The sequence below is a fragment of the Pseudoliparis swirei genome, chromosome 2 (genome assembly GCF_029220125.1).
Source record: "Pseudoliparis swirei isolate HS2019 ecotype Mariana Trench chromosome 2, NWPU_hadal_v1, whole genome shotgun sequence".
Lineage (NCBI taxonomy): Eukaryota > Metazoa > Chordata > Actinopteri > Perciformes > Liparidae > Pseudoliparis > Pseudoliparis swirei.
In genome coordinates, this window is record NC_079389.1 from 18,886,175 (window position 1) to 18,905,098 (window position 18,924).

At 44.1% G+C, this 18,924-nt stretch overlaps 1 protein-coding gene across 1 annotated transcript in view; it reads right to left on the reverse strand.

Annotated features, from left to right (window-relative positions):
- The window catches only part of col18a1a (collagen type XVIII alpha 1 chain a), an 84,920-nt gene that overhangs the window by 20,793 nt on the left and 45,203 nt on the right, over positions 1–18,924 (reverse strand). Inside the window, exons 3-13 of the mRNA XM_056427448.1 lie at positions 14,506–15,047; positions 11,772–11,855; positions 9,662–9,733; positions 6,114–6,192; positions 4,522–4,646; positions 3,461–3,487; positions 3,056–3,253; positions 2,734–2,760; positions 797–859; positions 227–295; positions 90–140 (exon numbers count right to left, since the gene is read on the reverse strand). Of these exons, the coding sequence (XP_056283423.1) occupies positions 90–140; positions 227–295; positions 797–859; positions 2,734–2,760; positions 3,056–3,253; positions 3,461–3,487; positions 4,522–4,646; positions 6,114–6,192; positions 9,662–9,733; positions 11,772–11,855; positions 14,506–15,047 (1,337 nt within the window). The remainder of the gene's footprint in view (positions 1–89; positions 141–226; positions 296–796; positions 860–2,733; positions 2,761–3,055; positions 3,254–3,460; positions 3,488–4,521; positions 4,647–6,113; positions 6,193–9,661; positions 9,734–11,771; positions 11,856–14,505; positions 15,048–18,924) is intronic.

Consider the following 18,924-nt stretch of genomic DNA (forward strand, 5'->3'; position numbering starts at 1 on the left):
GTATTGTCATTTACGGATGCCGGATACGGTCTCGCAGAACAAAGCTGAGACCCTCCACGACATCGTTTGTTTATTCTAACTCTCCTCACCCGGATGGAGTCCAGATCAGGGAACCCAGAGCCTTCCATGTCCACAAAAGTCTGAAAAACGTGGACTGGAATCAGTTGTGTTCCACAAGTGAGTCACAAAAACATTACGCAGTGTGTGAGACCTGGATCAAACTCACAGATCTGTGTCCGGTTCCTGGAGGTCCAGGGAGTCCCCTGGGGCCAGGTTGACCATCTCCACGGTCTCCCTGTATGCACAGGACTCTTTATTATCATCTAGTTATGATCAGGGTTCATACGCATTCTGACCAATGGATTTCCATGACTTTAAACCAAATTTCCATGACCAAACATGTGAAATCTCGTGAGAACATTTAGTATTTAAACTAACAATGAGTACCTTTCCATACGTAGCCAAGCATGGTTAAATCTACACTTCCCTGGCATAGTGGATTATCCCGACCGCTTCCCTAAAATACTGTTGCAAAATGGCAAAACCTTTCAAGGTGTGTTCACTTGTATGAGAGCGTATGGCGGCTCATATTTTGAGGGTCTTTCTTTTAAAAGCATATTCATTATTTAAGAACTCAGCGTAAATGAACATGAATGTAACACATTTCCATTGGGATTTAATTTCTTTCAAGGGCCTGGAAATATTTAAATATTCCATGACTTTTCAAGGTTTTCCATGCACGAACGAACCCTGTATAATAATCATTGTATTCTTTATTTGGTAAAGGGTATCTAACCTTTGCTCCTGTTGGTCCAGAGTCCCCTGGGGTTCCTGGGAAGCCAGGTGGTCCATCAGGACCCTGTGTGGAGGAAACCACCCTGTTAGGGCCCTCATGGTACAAGACAAGGAACATGGCAGTGTCAAGGAGTGCAGAATATCAGGGGATTCAAAATATGGAAACCGGTCTTAGACATGGTGGACCCCTCCGGGATGGACTTTGCCCTGCCAGATTAAACACACTGGTACGGATGCTGACTCGATTTGATGATGTAACCTTAAATATGTACTTATGTTATTTGCTTTGGTTTTTGTTGTTCTTTCACATTTTATTTCTCCTTTCCCTTTTTATTGTATCCTTAAAGTCCTGTATTGTGAATTTGTAAAATCAATATATATCTGTATATACATATACATATATATATACATATATGGATACTGTATATATATATATATTTAAAAAAAAAGTTTATTAGAAAAAATCAGTTGAAAAAATAAACAACATATTAATCGATAATGAGGCTAATTATTAGCTGCCGCCCAAAACTCAATTAGTAGTTCTTATAAATAAAATAGAAGTTAATAAAATGAATTATGACCAAGAACAAATGCCTCCCGTACACAGCTAATGACCAAACAGGGATTGTGATCTCACGTGCCATTGTTGCCTCTCTCCCGGCACCAGGTCACATGTGTATTGTGTGCATAGTGGTTATTTCTGGAATGGTCCTGTCACGTCTAAATAAAGCTGTGACAGACTCAATTCATGGAGACATGTTTCCGTGTCTAAAATTGGGGAACGGGTTAGACATAAGCATCGGCTGACATTGTCAAGCCGATCCAGATTAAAGTTGACATGGGATTTTATAAACTGAAGGAGACGAGATGGCAGAAGAAAATGGACCTACTCTAGTATTAACTGCGAGTGTTTCCTGTCTTATTGCTGCCATGTGGATACGCCTCGAGTCTTCGTGGGTTTTCCTCTCAAAACATCTCAAAACATGTGGAAGTTAGGGGGAACGAACATGTCTCAAGTGCCCACAGGCTTCCAAGGCAGTGTGATCGTGTACGTATATATATATATATATATATATATATATAAAACCCAGAGAACATGAGCCTATGAACTATGGAAGTATTTCGGAGGGACACCCAATCATGTGGTTCTCTGTACACTTTACAAGTTGGAAATGGATCATGAAAGCATCCCTGAGCGCTTTGTGAAGACGGCACTGTTTACTTTTAGTTCCCCCCGAAAGCGAAACATATTCAGATTATCAACACACGCGACATGCTTCTGGGAGGAGTCGGCGCCTAAAATTGATTTTCTGCTGTCCTGGTAACGAAACACCGTGCGACATTGTTAATCTGCCATTTTATCTCCTCTGTTTCCTTGAATGGCCTCAAACAGCGATCCTTCTGAATATGTCCAGAATATTTAAGATTTGGTATCTGATAAAAAAGGCTCGATTGGCTTGTTACATTTGTTTGTTGGTGACTGAATACAATCTTTACATTTTGTATATTTACAATAGGTAAGTTCAGTGTTGTTATTATCCGGTAATAACATTAAAACAAAAATGTAAATAACACATACATTTGTCAGTAGCCTAATTGACTAATACAAAAATAATATTATATTCATTGATACAAAATAATTTGTATTCGATGCACCCCCAATCACAGGATCTATTTGTCCTTCTATTAAATTATGTATTTAACGTGCAACATCTTCCTCACTCTCTCTCTCTCTTGGAGACGCAACTCCCGGAGGAATAATCTTCCTCTGATCCGCCTTTACAGAAGCACACCGATCAAAATATTAAGAATGAATAAAGGTCAGCGGATGACCCTCAGCATCTCCCCGTCGTCACTTGACCTTTGGACAGGTGATAAGAGGCGGAGCCACCTGGTCAGCGCTCGCAGTTTGAGTGCAGGGCGAAAAAAGCAACTTACGGTTTTTCCATCCTCACCGGGATCCCCCTGGAAATAAAGAAATATACATGAGACACATTTCAAGATTGATTTGACATTTCATATTTTACGATTCCATACACGTTTTAACTTAATATGTAACCTATTAAGTATTAGTATTTACTTTTTAGTATTTAGTTTTGTGTTTTATATTTATTTTCATTGATGCTCTGACGTGCACCGCTGCTGTGATTTTTGAAATTTCCCCACTGTGGGCCGAATAAAGGAATATCATATCATATTAAAAGGATCATATTTTAGACATGTAAAAAAATGAATAATAATGTAACTGCAGTCTACTAACTGGCTCTCCATCAGCTCCTGGTTGTCCCTGGGAGGCCGTAGCACCTGGCGGTCCTCGGGGTCCGGGGCCCCTGGAAGAAACCGAGCCGTCGCTGTTGACCGAGTACTTGGTCTCGGGGCCTGGAGGGCCGGGGGAACCGGGTCGCCCAGGCGGGCCGAGGTCTCCCTTCTTTCCTTGGTAGCCAAAGCCTGCACTGCCCTGGAGATGAAGAAGAAGAAGAAGAAGAAGAAACTGACTGAAGCTTCTCCAAAAAGTACAACAACACAAGAATGATGACGTAACACTGACACCAGTGCTTAATGGAAATACACGAAAAGGTATAAAATAAGAAGTAAACTAAAATACAGCGTATCATTCTTGTTCATTTTGCACTGGATTCAAAGGACGAGACAACCTCTAACTTACCTTTAATCCTATTTCCCCCGGTTCCCCCTGAACATGGAAAGAAGAAACAGACCCGAGTCAGAGGCAGCGGTCTTCATCCACACTCAAAGCCCTCAAAACATGCTGGGCAACTGCACATCTAGGATGGACACTTCTCTTTTGGTTTCATATTTCATTTAATCAGCAACACACATTAAAATTCTATGAAAAAGCAAATCAAAAGAAAGTCGTGTTTCATTCACCGTTAAACGACAGACCTCAGCGTCATGGACTGTAACTTCTGCGTGTCAACAGAAGTGAGACGTCACACTGATTTGTGTTGCTTGCTTTGTGTACTTTGTATTTTATTCCTTACAATCTTTTCGTCTCTGTGCGTCCGTGTCCCCTGAAGGTCGTAACCTCTGTATGTTTTGTTTTGAGTCTAAGTGCATTATGTGTGTGTTGCTCTGAGACAGATTTGACTTATTTTACGTTTACCGTGACGTTTGGCCCTCATGAGAGAAAAAAGATCTCTGCGTAAACACACACATCTTGTCCTTAGAAAATGAAGAAATCTAAACTACCGCATGAATAAAATACAAGCCAAGCAACATAACAGAGGCTTCCCATTACATTGCATGGGGGCGGGGCTTATGCAACACGCTCATATAATTGGATAGCACGGCTGCTTGAACTGAGCTTAGAACATCCTGTTTCTCTTATTGTGCGCCTGCAAACTGGAACAATTAAAAGGTCGGTTTAGTCTTCACATTCTATATTTCACTTGCAGTTATACGTGATTAATTTCTTTTAAATGTCACATTTTAATAATTATTCTTAAGGGTAATATTATTTCCCTAATCTTTCTTGGTGCCGCTGGCTTTTAATTTGTTTTTGTTTTACTCGGCTTTATTGCAAATGACCTCTCCATCCGAGTGGGTCTTAGTTGTAAATAAAGGTTGTCCAGCACACGGCGACCTTCACAAGGACAAACTCGGCCGTCATCAGCGTGTGTGTGTGTGTGCGTGTGTGTGTGTGTGTGTGTGTCCCAATGTGACAAAGACTGCATCCACAGTCCCAGTAGATTCCGTGAAAGTCCAAACCTTCTCTCCGCGGGCTCCACCCCGGGAGCCGGAGCGGACGTCCCCCTTGGTCCCGATTGGCCCCCTGTCTCCCTTCAGCCCTGCGTCCCCTCGCTCGCCCTTCTCTCCTCTGCCCCCGGCTGCACCTGCACACAGCGGCAAAAAGGACGGAGTCATCAATGCCCTCGTGAAAAGAGCTTTCAGCGTTGATGAATGAGCGTCTCCCCGCATCCCAAAACGACACAAAGACGAAAGAAGAGGAGGGGAAATGACTTTTTGCTCGTCGGAGCGCGAATCCCAGCGTGCCCGGCGCGCGCACGGCCACGCCGCGGTGCTTTGAGGCCGTGGCGCCGTTCCCGGCGCTGCATGCAGTCGCACCCCGATATGTGCACTCTGGTGTGAGCCTCGTCTCTTTCAACCCACCGGCCGAGCGGCGCAGTGTGCTCCAGCTCAGGGATCAGAGGTGAGCGATGGAGACCAGGCTCCCACGCCCTCTGCACGGATCCCCACGGGCCCCGGCTAATTCACCGACAACACTAAGACCGCATATCATAGCACGAGTAGCTTAAGGGAACATTTTCCTTCCGTGCCCTCTTTTCCTCGCTCTCTCTCTCTTCTCTTCGTGTTTATCTTTCAGAAAGATAACAGCCCGAACGGCCTTATCTTTCATCCCCGCTGGCTCATACACAAATGTGTCCAAAGCATGACACAGATAGGCGCCTGCGTGCTTTCAAAGTCCACGTGAGGTCCTCCTGCATTGAGGTAGGTAGAGCATCCGACCAGAGAAGATTTTGTAAAATTTTTTTAAAGGAAGTAAAACGCGGGAGATGTGGATGCTTGTCTTTTTTGTTTTAAACTCCCGGCCACCCGGGAAGCTCGCGCACAAACTGCTCAGGAAGTGAATCGTACTGCTGAACACAACCCAAAGAGACAGATTACATCAAATTTCTGGACTAACATTATTTTTTTTTGTTTATTCTGTTGGACTTCTCTTTTTAAGCATTTAAAAGAAAGAAACATATATTTTTTTTAGTTTTTAGAAATAAATTCAACCATTCCAAAACAGAATTGTACGATGTGAAATGAACCCCGATCCTGGTTACAAGATGCTGCGTCTTTGACCGACAGTTGACGCCCTGCACTTCATCTTAACATCGTTCATCACATCCCCATGTTCATAGCCACCGGTTTATAGTTGAAGTTCTCACAGTGTAAAAGTCTGAAGCGCTGGTTGGAACTTTCTCTCTCAGACAAAAACAACTTTCTTTGTCTCGTCCACTAGATGGAGACATGTGTCAGTGCGTACCTTTGATTTCTGACCCACTCAGTTGTGCGCCTTGAAGGAATATAAATTCTGTGTCGTCAAACGCCCCCCACACCCACGTGTCAACAATACATATTTCCTATCATTCAAATAATAAGTGTATGAAAGACAGACATACAGCAAGGAGCAGATCTGAAGGCACCTGTCAAAAAAATATATAGTCTGAAGACGGCTGGCATGAAGAAAGCGCACTAAACTTTAAAATGTCATTCCAGTCTATAAATATTACAGACGCACAAACAATATTCTCTCTCTGCCAGCAGAACTTCGTGCGTCCAGATAAACTCACCGGTTTCTCCTGCGACTGAGACTTGGTCTTTGTTGCTCAGCGGCGGCGGCTGAAGGGGCCGAGAAGATGGAGGAGGAGTCTGGAGGTGAAAGATCGTGCAACGGAGTGAGGTACACTTTTTTGTATCAAAGGAAACATATGAAAGCGGCACTAAAGCTGCTCTAGATTATATGGCTATGCGGAACAACTGTGGACCTGCATGGGAAAACAGTAGACCGTGTGTTCCCATTCGATCCCACTCATGTTTATAGTTTGTGCAGCAAAGCTCTCTTCCCGAACCAACGAGGCCGTTTCCCAGCCCTGCGCCGAGCCTTTTTAAACGGCGTAAACACGACCGAGTCGACATGCGCAGCAGAAAGCCGTTCCTTCCGTCAGCACGTCATTGTTTTTCGGGGGTAATTGCAGTTTACGTGTTTATCGCTGTGAGACATCTCGTCCCCTGTCGTAAAAAAAACCCCCTCTTCTGCGTGAGAACAATATTCCGGCTGTTGGGGAACACAGGTGCCGGTCTATCCCGCTGGAGCAGCCCGCAGGTGCAAAATGTCATCACCCAGAGTTATAACGACCCCCGGGGGGGCACAACGGTTGAGCTCCTTTACGGCAGCCTTCATTGGCATTTGTGAGTGAGTGTGTGTGTGTGTGTGTGGGGGGGGGGTCAAGTTATTGCTGCGACTCCTTGCCACATTTTTAACCTGCTGGGGTTAACAGTGTTTTCCGTGTGTGTGAACATCACTTATCACATTTCTGCCCCCACTTTTAAATTGACCTTTGACCTTTGACCTGCCTTCGTACAACTGCATTTACGAATCAGATCACTTGCGAGCTCCCAAACTGCCTTTGGGGAAACGCCAGAGAGGGGGAGGAAATAATGCAACAACACCCCCCCCCCCCCAAGTTAGTCAGGAGCTCATTCCTCACCGGTGACACACCTCGAATTGTCACCTGTGGAATTTATTTGAGAGAGAGGAGTGGGATGAAGAATGCCGGTGGAGGTGGAGGCGCAGGGGGGGGTGTGGGGGGGGGGGGGGGCAGCAATGTGAAGCCACTTTTAATAATTAACCAGTTCCCTTTCTGAGGAATTCTCCCCACGATGCTAAGAATTTGTCCGGGGCCGCGTGTGACGCTCCCAGTTGACATATGCATGAATGTGATAAAGAATACCCTGCTTGTTCACTCCTTTACTTATCCATCATAGTTGGGGTTGAAGGGTGGGAGGCTTCGATCTTGAGTGATGATGGATTTGAACCACATGACCTCTGAATCTAAGAGCAGGTATGCAGCTCCCTCGGCAATGGATTCCACCTCTGGAACATTGTATGCTTTTTTTCTTCTTTTCCTTTTTTTGTCTTTTCTTTTGAATTGAGAGGCGAAGACTCCATCAGCTAAATGCATGTAGCTGCCACACAGCTGAAAGAATACATGACATCTGCTCTGCTTGAGCTCTGTGTTTGAAGCAAGTCTGCAGTAAATGCGTTGCTTATTCAATTAGTAAATTTAAAAAAAAGATAAAGATAAACTTCAATTAAATCTTCTTGAGAAAACGGTCGAATATAAACATGGCAGCACAGCTCAGCCATAAACATAACATAAATTTGGACTTTTAACAATTTAACAGTATGAAAGGCAGTTAGCTCAAACCCAAAATGGTCAAAAAGTCTGAATTGTATTTTACTAATTACCCAAGAGAACTACACTACCGTTCAAAAGTTTGGGGTCATCCAATCAATTTCGTGTCTTCCATAAAAACTCACTTTTATTTATCAAATGAATTGAAAATTGAATAGAAAATATAGTCAAGACATTGACGAGGTTAGAAATAATGATTAATGTATTAATTTTGTTCTTCAAACTTCAAGCTCAAAGGAAGGCCAGTTGTGTAGCTCATATCACCAGCATAACTGTTTTCAGCTGTGCTAACATAATTAATAAGAACTCAGCAGCTGTGCTCCGACCTGAAACACCCACTCGCACCACGTGCAGCTGGACTTCAGCTCTTGAATCCTTTCCTCATCGGAAAGGAGACACCAGCGGTGACACCGCTCCGGGTGACTGACTCGCTCCGCCATCTATCCACGCCGAATTCCGGGATGACAAAAAATGGAAAGTCGACGACACAACTCTCCCCCCGTCTGAGCCGTCTCTGCCCGGACTTGCCTTAATTGCAGCGGTGGGACGGTGTAGGTTCTGCCTGCTGTGAACAGACGTCGGATGGAAAAGGAACATCGGCAGGTAGGCGTTAGACGCCAGCTGCTGCGTGGGACATCCCATCGCATGCCGCACGATAACAAAAAAGCCCGAACAGATGGAAAAGCCCCTTAAGTAAAGTTGCTGAGTCAGCATCCGTCACGTGGAACACCCCGCCCGCCCCGGGCTCCTGCTCCGGCTTTCTTTCCACCTCAAGTCGGTCGCTGCTGATGGAGAAACCAGTCGGAATAACAAAAGCCGTGAGGCCTCGGATCCGATCGAGTCCACATTGACATCTGTTTTTTCTAACCTGTAACTATTGTGAGTGGGGGTGCGTGCACGCAACGGAGGCGGCGGCGCGGGGCTGCTGATGGAGGCTGTGCTGCATTCGAGTCTGCGTGGCTATATCCTGAGAAGGCCGGGAGGCTGTGAGTGGGTGTCTGTAGAATCTGAGTGTGTGTGTGTGTGTGTGTGAGACAGAAAGACAAAGTGGCAAATGGAGAGATGAGGGCGAAAACTGTAAAATACAAAAAACATGCAGAGATGAAGAGAATTGGAAGAAGAAGAAAATACGACAGTGGGAATAATAGCGTGAGCGTGTTAGTGAATGGAAAGGTGAGGTGCATGGTGGGAAAGAGACTCGCAATCTTCCGTGAGATACTCCAGATATATTCAGAGCACACGCGCCTCACCTGGCATCAGGTGATTCGCTGTTCTTTAAGCGTACCGTTCATGCTGAAAGCAATGCGCTCAAGCCGGACATCCTTCGTCCTGACTTTCTGTTTCAGAGGAATGTTAGTCACTCCTGAATTTGAGAAAAAAAACCCAGTTTGAACTCCCCGTGGTCATTTCACCCACTCGTCTGACAAGAGGAAACCCTCAAAGTAAAAGTCTTTGTCCCCACGTCTACGAGTCAGAAGCGGCTCAATTTCCAGATGTCAACTTGGCAGTTTTTAAATCTTCTCTTGAGGGACGAGCGTTCACCAACTCATCGCGAGAAACTCGAGACATCAGCGGTGGATGCATGACGGGGATGACTCGGTGAGCAGAAGAAGCAAAGGAACAATCTTTGTCGGCAAGGCTCGATCGGCTGCTTTGAGACGCCTTCAGGGAACACCGTCTTCTTCATTCGTCTTCTCACTGCCTCGTATCTCGATTTTTATAGTTTTACACAACTTCCCAATTAGAAAATGATAGAACATAATGTTTCAATATCATGTACCAAGAAGAATAAGAGCAGAGAGTAGCGTCGTGAATGAAACTTCACTTAACGTCATGGAGGAAAACAAACAACAGCAGGTAGATGTTGTCAAACCTTTTTTGAAGTAAAAGAGCAAAATAATTATTTCAAAGTTGTTCCATACCGTCATTCTGGGCTTCTCCCCGGTTGCTTGTGGGGATCTGGGTTCTTCATAGCCGCTTCCTTCCCCTGAAGCCTGAGGAGACCAATCACACATTTTCAATGTTACATCTCCAAGATGTTCTGTCGTGCAATGACAATTAAAAACATGAAAAGCTTCTTTAATTGCACGCGTCCTTGTACCGTGTGTGTCAGTTCATGAACTCGACTTAAAGTTTGGTAAAACCCAACTGAATGTTGCTGTTTAGTTAGCAGTGTTTTATTGAATATGTGAACAATACATGTATGTATTTTACAAACTAAATGACAATAATAATGGAGAGAGAGAAACACAGAAGCAATTATGAAATTGGGGCGGCATCGTATCATCACGTCTTTCAAGGTTCATGCGATTTATTTGTATTTTTTGAAAGGAGAGGACAAATATTCATTAAATTTCCTTCTGAACAAACGTAAAAGTGATTGTTCTTATTATTATTGGCCGTGTTATTGTGTCAGAGCAGGCTTTTTGACTAGATAAGAGAATACAAATCCTTTGCTATATAATAAAACCTATTACCACTGCCTTGGGTTTGCTTTTCGTCCCCCAGCAATCAAATTCTTTATTAAAAAAATAAAAATAGCAACGCCTTACCCAATTGCATATAGGGCACTAACCTCTATGGTACTTGTGCTCTGACTGACTTGCCTGCTGTCTTTATTGCTGTAAATGTGAGGTTTTTAACGTCATATTTCTGGCCAACTCCCTCTTAAAACATATATCTAGCCTGATTGAGCCTTTTACCTGGTTGAATTAAGGTCATTTAGCACTCTTTCTAAATGATCAATACTCCACGTCTCTGTAATGTCATTCAGTCCAAAGCTTGTATATTTGTTGTATCACACAAATAAATTAAAAAAACAACACATATTGCCTCATTACCTTGGATTCAGAGCGTCTTGGTAACGCAAAAACCTTGAACGTGTCCTCAGAACAGTGTGTGAGGTTAGCGTTTCAGATAAAAGAAACTCCCTGAAATCGGAAACCTGTCATTTCCACGTGGAATGTGATTCTCCCGTCTAATCCAAACAACATCTAAGGATTCGATGACAACAAGCGGCACAAGCTTGAACGTTGTTCCGTCAGTGAGGTTGAGGGTTTGGTGGTCTCAGCGAACACAGCAGCTGTTTCACTGAGTAACAGTAGTGTGTGTGTGTGTGTGTGTGTGTGTGTGTGTGTGTGGGTGGTCAGGGTTGCTGCTGAAAAGGCTGCTCTCGGGGCTCTTATCTGTTACGGATTTACGATTGCTAATGTATGTCAAACGCTGGAATAAATCCACAAAGTCTACTTAGAGGGACAGACACAGGCCTCCCCCGGATGTAATGGCGGAACTCTTTGTCATCGGGGTCCCTGATTTCTTCTGCTTCTCCTTGCTAGCTAGCTTATGTTAGCTGACGCTGGCAGATTGCATCAGCTGCAGCTAGTTAGCCAATCAGCTTAATCCTTTCCAGCTGACTCTCGTTAAGAAGCTAATTGTGTAAAGGGAGTTTAACTCTGGAAGCCTGCAGACATGAGCGCAAACTCTGACAGCATCCAGGACCGGCTTCAAGACTCAAGAGGTTCTGCTCGATGTGAAACGGGTCTTTCTTTTGTGACCTGTAACCCATAAAGCAAACGGTCTCTGTGATGTTACTAATTGGTCTGAGGACTGACATTTTTTAAAAGCCTTGAGTTTGGCATTTTGGCCATCGTCATCTTGTTTTTTAGCCATCTTGTTTCAGTGGGAGGAGACCAACTGAACGCTAAAAAAAACGACCAAAATGTTACGATTCATTTTCATGAACTGACGGATAAAGATTAAACGTGGACCAGGATGGACAGCGCCGTCGCTAACTAAAGCATACCCTGCTTTATAATCTATTTTACTCTAAGCTGGACCAACAGGAATTAAATGAACATCCTACTGTATTGAAAAATAATTTAAAACTAGCGATTGAGACACACAAACACATTTTTTACCACGTTTGTTTTTTGAGGTGAAAAACCAAGTGAGAAGAAGGGTACGTTCCTCACACAGTTTCAGTTGCATCACATGTAGTCGGGAATCTTCAAAATGCGATTCGATGTAATTTACCATATCTGAGTCGTCGTCATCGTCTTCACAGTGCGTCCGGGCAGCACGGGGGTCTCCCACCACCCTCAGCTCACTGATCAGACCCTGGCGCAAGAAAAAGACACGAATGAGATCAGCACTTTGTTCTCACACACACACACACACACACAATGTCTTACTTCCAACGTTCAAATATGCTTATCTTATCTTCTATATTTCAAGGAATTCCCCATTCACGCAAAATCACAGGGGCTATTGATGTCTCCACTTTTTGCGTGGGCCTGTGAAGTGCCACTATCTTTGCCCCACACACACAATCTGATACATGTTCCCACACAGGATAGTGGCACAGATAGCATGAATGCTATCGGACGGCCTATCAAAGGGCCATTAAGTCTGAATGAACGGGAGACTTCTCTGCTGCTGAGCTTTTTGAAGTCGACTCCTCGGGACACATTTATGTCCTGAGAAAAAAGGCAAATGGATTCTTTGAGAGAACGTTGAAGATAAACAGCGAAGGCTCTTTGACATTGAAACCGTGTCCCCACACAGGCTTTTAATGCTCCTTCTTTTTTTGTAACTTGCACAATGTTTAGTCGACGTGTCACGGTCTTTCTCTAACAAATGGCTTTGGATCTTCACAATAAATCTAAGGACTAAACTGTCACTGCGGCATGGTTTTACTAGTGATACAGAAATGGGACATCCACGAAACAAATCCGGTTCCAGAAGGGAATTTCCATTTTATAAATACATAATGTAAATATTTAGATGCAAAAATAATCCCTCCAAGTCCTGATTTGATTGGAGAATTTAAATTCGCAAGACCTCTCCAGCTTCGGGCCATGCTTGGGTCAAGGTTTGGCACTTGGCCAACATGCCTTGAAAGAAGGGGTTCGGTTCCTTTCTCCAAATAAGCAGTTTGTAATGCATCTTTCTGATAAAAATATCTGACTCCAAGGAAATACCTTCAATGGTCATATGCAATTAAAGAAAAGAAAAGCTTGAACTGTGTGAAGCAGATTTACAACGTTGCTTACAGTTAAATAAGCAGCTGTAATAAAAATGATTAAAGCAAGTGTTACAGCTGACAGAGGAAGAGATAATGTTACAGCGGAGAGAACACAAAAAACCTTATTTCAATGCAGCCAAATGTGATGACATCATTTGGAATTGTTACACATTTAGTAGTTTATATTTTGTAATGTACAAAAATTATAGTTGAATAGTTAAAATATACTCTTAAACAGCAGATGGAATGGAACCCCCCACGAATATGGCACTTTTTTGGCTAGCCTGTGAAGGGCCTGTGCCTCCATGGCTTCTGTCTTATTCACACAACAGGGAGGTCATATGTGTCCTTATAGGCAGCTACTCTCCATACTTGGCAACGCTGAACAGTGAAAACATCAGAGAAAAGCATCATCGTCACATTAAAGGGTAACTCAAAGAGAAAGGTCATTTCGGGATTGCCATCCATCTATTAATAAGTCAGTGAAAAGCATCCCTCTTTTAAATGTCAACTTTCTAAAGGTAAATGCATTAAACATGCTTTGCATGAATTATTGAAGATAACTTCAAACCCTCAAGGGACCTGGATCTAAAATAACTTTCAGAGCTTTGATTATGATTGCCCAAGTAGCAATCTCCCTCCAGGTTGTAAGTGAATAATGAATCATGCAACAATCAACAATCAGTTAATGGTGATTGACTCATTGGGAAATGCTCTCAAGGGTGTGAATCACTGAAGCAATGAAATAAGAGCGGCGTCGACGCCTGCAGCAGTCGCATGTTCGGTCCGTGCAGGTAGCCGCGGGTGAACGACTTTAAACCTTTAACAGCTGAGGTCAACGGCTGCTGCGGTCAACTGCTGGGATTTACAGCAGTCAAACTAGAATGGGCACTCGGTAGAGCGCATGCCTTCGCATATCACAAGATTGGGCATTGAATTATGAACATTTTGGCATTAGTTGCATGCCAATTGGATACAAATTGACCGTGCTATGGTAAAAAGAAGATTTTGACCTTTCCATGACCTTGACCTTTGACCCGATTGATCCCAAAATCTAATCAAATGGTCCCCGGATAATAAACAATCATCCCACCTAATTTCATGCGATTCAAGAAGATGTTGACCTTTTCATGACCTTGACCTTTGACCCGATTGATCCCAAAATCTAATCAAATGGTCCCCGGATAATAACCAATCATCCCACCAAATTTCATGCGATTCGGTTTAATACTTTTTGAGTTAGGCGAATAACACGCATACAAATAAATACGCGGCGATCAAAACATAACCTTCCGTATTTTCAATGCGAAGGTAATGACTGAAGATAATTACAGCCCGACTGTGAGGTCTTCCAATTATTTGCGGACTGCTCTCGAGAAGATGGCGAAGCTGCGCTGACATCTATGTTGTGGGCCAGAATAGCCCAATTTGAGCAATCAAATCAGAAGCGTTATTCAGGCCAAGAAGTTTCACGTGAAAAGTCAGAATGCGTTCCTGCAACTCTTCACAGTTGAGGTCGGTTCTAGAAATAAGTGCGTGGGTATGAGAGAGGTGCGGTCTTCTGACTCCAATACAATAATTATTCTGACTTATTAAACACAATAGAGCAGAGAAATAAAGATTGCTTTCTCGACACTACGCGTACAGTTTATCTTTCAATGTCATACAACCCGTAAAAAGTCTTTTTTTCCTGATTCCGTGGGCCTTATTATTGTCTTGAGGAAAAGAGATGAGTGTACACACCAGAAACTTGTCAGGATCCGCTCCTCCAGCCTGCCCGACAAAGACCCCGGCGCCGCTCTGCAGCTCCATCTCGTCCGGGGACCTCTCGAGGCGCACCACCTGAGGGTCCGTGTCACAGTTGAGGTAGAACTTCACCGTGTCGTCCCTCACAGCGATGGAGAAACGAGTCCAGGTGTCCACCATGGAGGGCACGAGGAACCGGGCCGCCTCGTACGACGCCTGCGAGTCGGGCTCCGTGTAGTACAGGATGACGTTCTGGTTGCCGCCCTGCACGGCGGACAGCTTCACGGCCACGTACATGATCTCCTGCGCGGCGTCCGTGACGGAGAAGACGACGCCGCCGCGCTCAGTGGTGGGTTTCAAGTTGAAGGTGAGGGCGAAGTCTCGGTAGAATGGGCTCGGCAGGTGGGCGCGGGCCAGCTGGCCCGTGTTGGACTCGGGGCCAAAGACATAGCTGGACCTGTAGTCGGGCCCGTAGACCCGGGTGACCGTATCGGGAGGAGGATCCCCAATCAGCTGTTCCAGGGAGACTCCAGTGTCTTCTAGAAGGGGGAGAGAAAAAGGATGTGAGGCCACAATACACGTGAAATATGTTGGAGGTTAGAAGAGAGGGCAGCAATGTTAGAACAGGCTCTATTAGGCTGCTGGGGGTTGGCTTTAAGTGGATGTGCCTGATGGATGCAGGAGCAACGGCTATTACTTGCATAGGACCGAAGTGTTTGTTGCGCAAGAGCAAAAAAACAAACAGCATGTTTGGTCGAAGATGTTTCTCTTTCAAAAAATATGGAAATGGTTGACACGACCCAAGAAGGCCAACGGGGTATGAGACTATGAGTGGATCGGTTAAGCAGACATTACAAGGCAAACTCTTCATTCCAAATCTGAAGGGATGTATTAAAAGGCATATTCTAAAAGATGCAATCAGTGCACGAGGAAATGACTTGACGGATTCAGCTCTCAATATCTGAGCAAAACGACGTGTCGATAAAAAACTATCTTTATTTTTGATGCTCTATTGTATGGAACTGAAAAGGACACAAGTCTTAGTATTTAATGGAGTGATAGAGGAGTATGAAACAGGTGTCAGAGGAGCTACAGCTCCTAGATGTGATCTCTGCAAAACTCTGGCAGAAAATTGCATCATCAGAGTAAAATTATCACGTACAATTCTTGCGCATTAAAAATGTTTGACATTTTTCATAGTGTTGATACATTTAGTCCGTGTAGAATAGGCTAAAGATTGATAGAGAGGCATCACAATCTGGACAATAAAAAACAATTTCCAATAATTAAAAAAAAGAAGAATGTTCCGACTTGTGTGCCATCTGCTAGAGCTGGGCCTCCTACATATCTTTGCTCACTCTTCCGTCACCCATGGTGACTCTGGCGAGGTCACTGCATAATGATTGGAGGCGTTTAGGAAATAAAAGGAAAACAAAGAGCGATGTGTTCACATCCCGGTGGCGATGATTTACAAACTCCAGACGACCCTTTTTTTCCGGCTTTGATCAAAAATAACGTTTCCTCGTGTTAAAAGAGAAATCACTGTTCTGGCAGAAGACAACGTTGTTTCTGGTGCTTCGAAGAAATGCTTTGCTGTACCACTTGGTGACTAATGGGCCTGCTCCATCGCCCGGTTCAAAGCCTCCCCACTGGAGATCAGTGGGGTCTGCAGTCGGCTTTGTTGAGAGTTCAGACACGCCGGGCGTTTAGCTGAACCCGGGGTCCAGCTCTCCGCTGCACATCCACAGACCCGGGGTTTTCTGCTGTCTGAGAACCGAAGATGCTTTCATTTGAGTCTGAGCAAACAGAGAACCCAGTCACGCTGGAACAGGAAAGCAATAAAAAATACTTTCAAGTAGAAAGTATGACGTTCCCTCTCCGCACCATTCAAATAGGTGAACAGAGTATATCGATGAAGCACTGATAGAATAATGATGTGCTACAGTAACACAACTGCTACTCTTTGGGTGCATTTTAAACCGCATAATGCTGGAAAATCCAATAACATATATCCAATATAGCAGGCCAAAAAACATATTAAAATAGAACCAATAATATATATACAGTATATACACATATATATAGAGAGAGAAATGCAAGAAATAGAAATGCATCCGTCATGAGATGATTAACTTTTTCCAATTTAGAATAACTGTAACACCCTGTTCCGTGTCTCCTGTGTTCCGTGTCTCCTATGTCTCCTCTGTTCCGTGTCTCCTATGTCTCCTCTGTGTCTTCTCTGTCTTAATTGTTTAATTCCCTGCACCTGCCCTCAGCCACTCTCGTCTCGTTACTGTCTGATGTCGTACACCTGTTCCCGCCCCCCTATATATTGTGTCAGTCTTCCCCTTGTCTGCTGTTGGATTGTCGTCTCTGGTTCCGAGTCCTTTTCCCGTCGTCCTGTCCGTGTTCCTGGTTCTGCCTGTTGACCCTGCCTGCCCCGAACCTGGATCCTCTGCCTGCCCCTTTTGGACCTTGTTTTTTTGTAAACTGTTTTGCCTCATTAAAGAGTGCTTTTTTTGTTATTTATATTGCGTCCAGCCTATCACTCTGCGCCTGAGCCTCACCCCGTCACAAGAACCTGACAATATCTACTTAAATAAGACACTGGACATGTTGTTTGTAATGAGGATAAAAATGACATTTCCTATCTAAATTGGAAAAAGTTCATCATGAAATGTCGGACGGAGACAGACACGAAGAGCGTCGACTTCGGAGCACCGGAGGTAGACTGGGAGTCCTTGACTGCTGAATGAATGGCAGTTAACAACTCACTCATTTGTACCAGGTCTACCAGATGTTTGCTCTGATGAAGTCAGAGAGAGAAAACCTGGAGGGTCTCTGCAGTGGGCCTGTGCTCACATGTCTGGACATGGCACCCACTGATGTGCACCACCTTTGCCACAGTAGGGTGGAAAAAGGCTAAACTTTGTAGTAAACCAGTGGCGAAATCCATTACGTGGGGATCCTCCCGCTATGGGTGCTGAAGCTGACATGACCTCTAAAGCAGAAACACTCCAGAACTAAGCATGTACTTGTTGCTTAGTTCTGGAGTGTTTCTGCTACTTGTACCACAAATAATTGCCCTGCTGGCTTCAACTCACTTGCTTCGACAATGTCAAGCTGGTCATGACTAACGATGACATTTTTATGCAGATCAAACTTCAAAGTCTGACATGGATTGGAATGTGCGATCTCTCAAACTGGGTCTGGTCGTCCTCTCACACAGAGATGCTCATAAATGCTTCAAAAATATGATGTTCTTACGCATTCAATGCCAAATGAGCAACAGACATCCTCCCACGTGCACACACACCTTCCAAATTTCCCTAACCCCCCCACACTCCGACCAGATGTAAACTCTTGGATTGTGTTTAGAATTACCAAAAAAAGAAAACTCATTCTCATGAACCAGACGGGCATCAAACACGATAAACAAAAATGAACAATCCTTATTTCAAAAAATATATTTAAAAATCCGTAAATAGTTGTGCCAGATGCCATGAAAGAAGAGTAAATAAAGACAGTTTGGTCACTGGATCTAAAGCAATTAAAAAAGGTTTGCAAAGGAATGCTCTGGCTAAGGCCTGTTGAATGAGCCTGCATTGTCAGCAAAGGGCCAGCGAATCATTCCTTCTCAGAGATCAAAAATGACTGGGAATAAACAAGGTTCACCATTAGCATTTTAAGTGCAATCTCAATTCAGCTTTTGTTCACCCGTGACAGCTTCAAGGCCAATCGGGAAGAGAGAAGGTCTGCTGGTGAATGGAGCGGTGCGGGGTTTATGGCGCTAGTTCGTCTTGTCAAGAAGGCGTCTCACTGACCAGGGTCGCGGCTCTTTTTCATTTCCTAACATTCCAAGACGGGGTACCAGAGTGTGATACCCTGTTGATAAAGCTGTATATACAGTTGCGAGCATGTGTATACAGCTTTTGGAAAGTACAGGATCCTGCGTAATCCATGGGAAAACATTTGAACATCTGGACAGTCCCAGAAGATGTAACGGTTTCCCTGACGACGCTCCATCACCATTTAAAACATCCCTTGAGGCCTGCTGACGAGGGCAATGATCTCTTCACTCCCTCCGCAAAAAAAGCGCAGTCAGTTGTCTGACCTGTGTTCAGAGAGTCTGTGAGAGTTCAACTCTGGAGACGTAAACATTACTATCCCATGATTGAAACGATAAATAAAAAAACGTCTACAACTCGTACGCATTCGCAGCATGAACTATTTTTGTCCGCCAACCGATTTAAAAGTTAATTCAATGTGTTCACAATTGATTCCTGCTTGATCTTCGCTCAAATGTACGTCCGTCTGCTTACAGGCTCAAGGGAGCCATTTGCAATGCTTATAATATCAGATCAATGTCAAGAACTTGGTTGAATCATAATAGAGTGAACATGATTCATTTTGTTG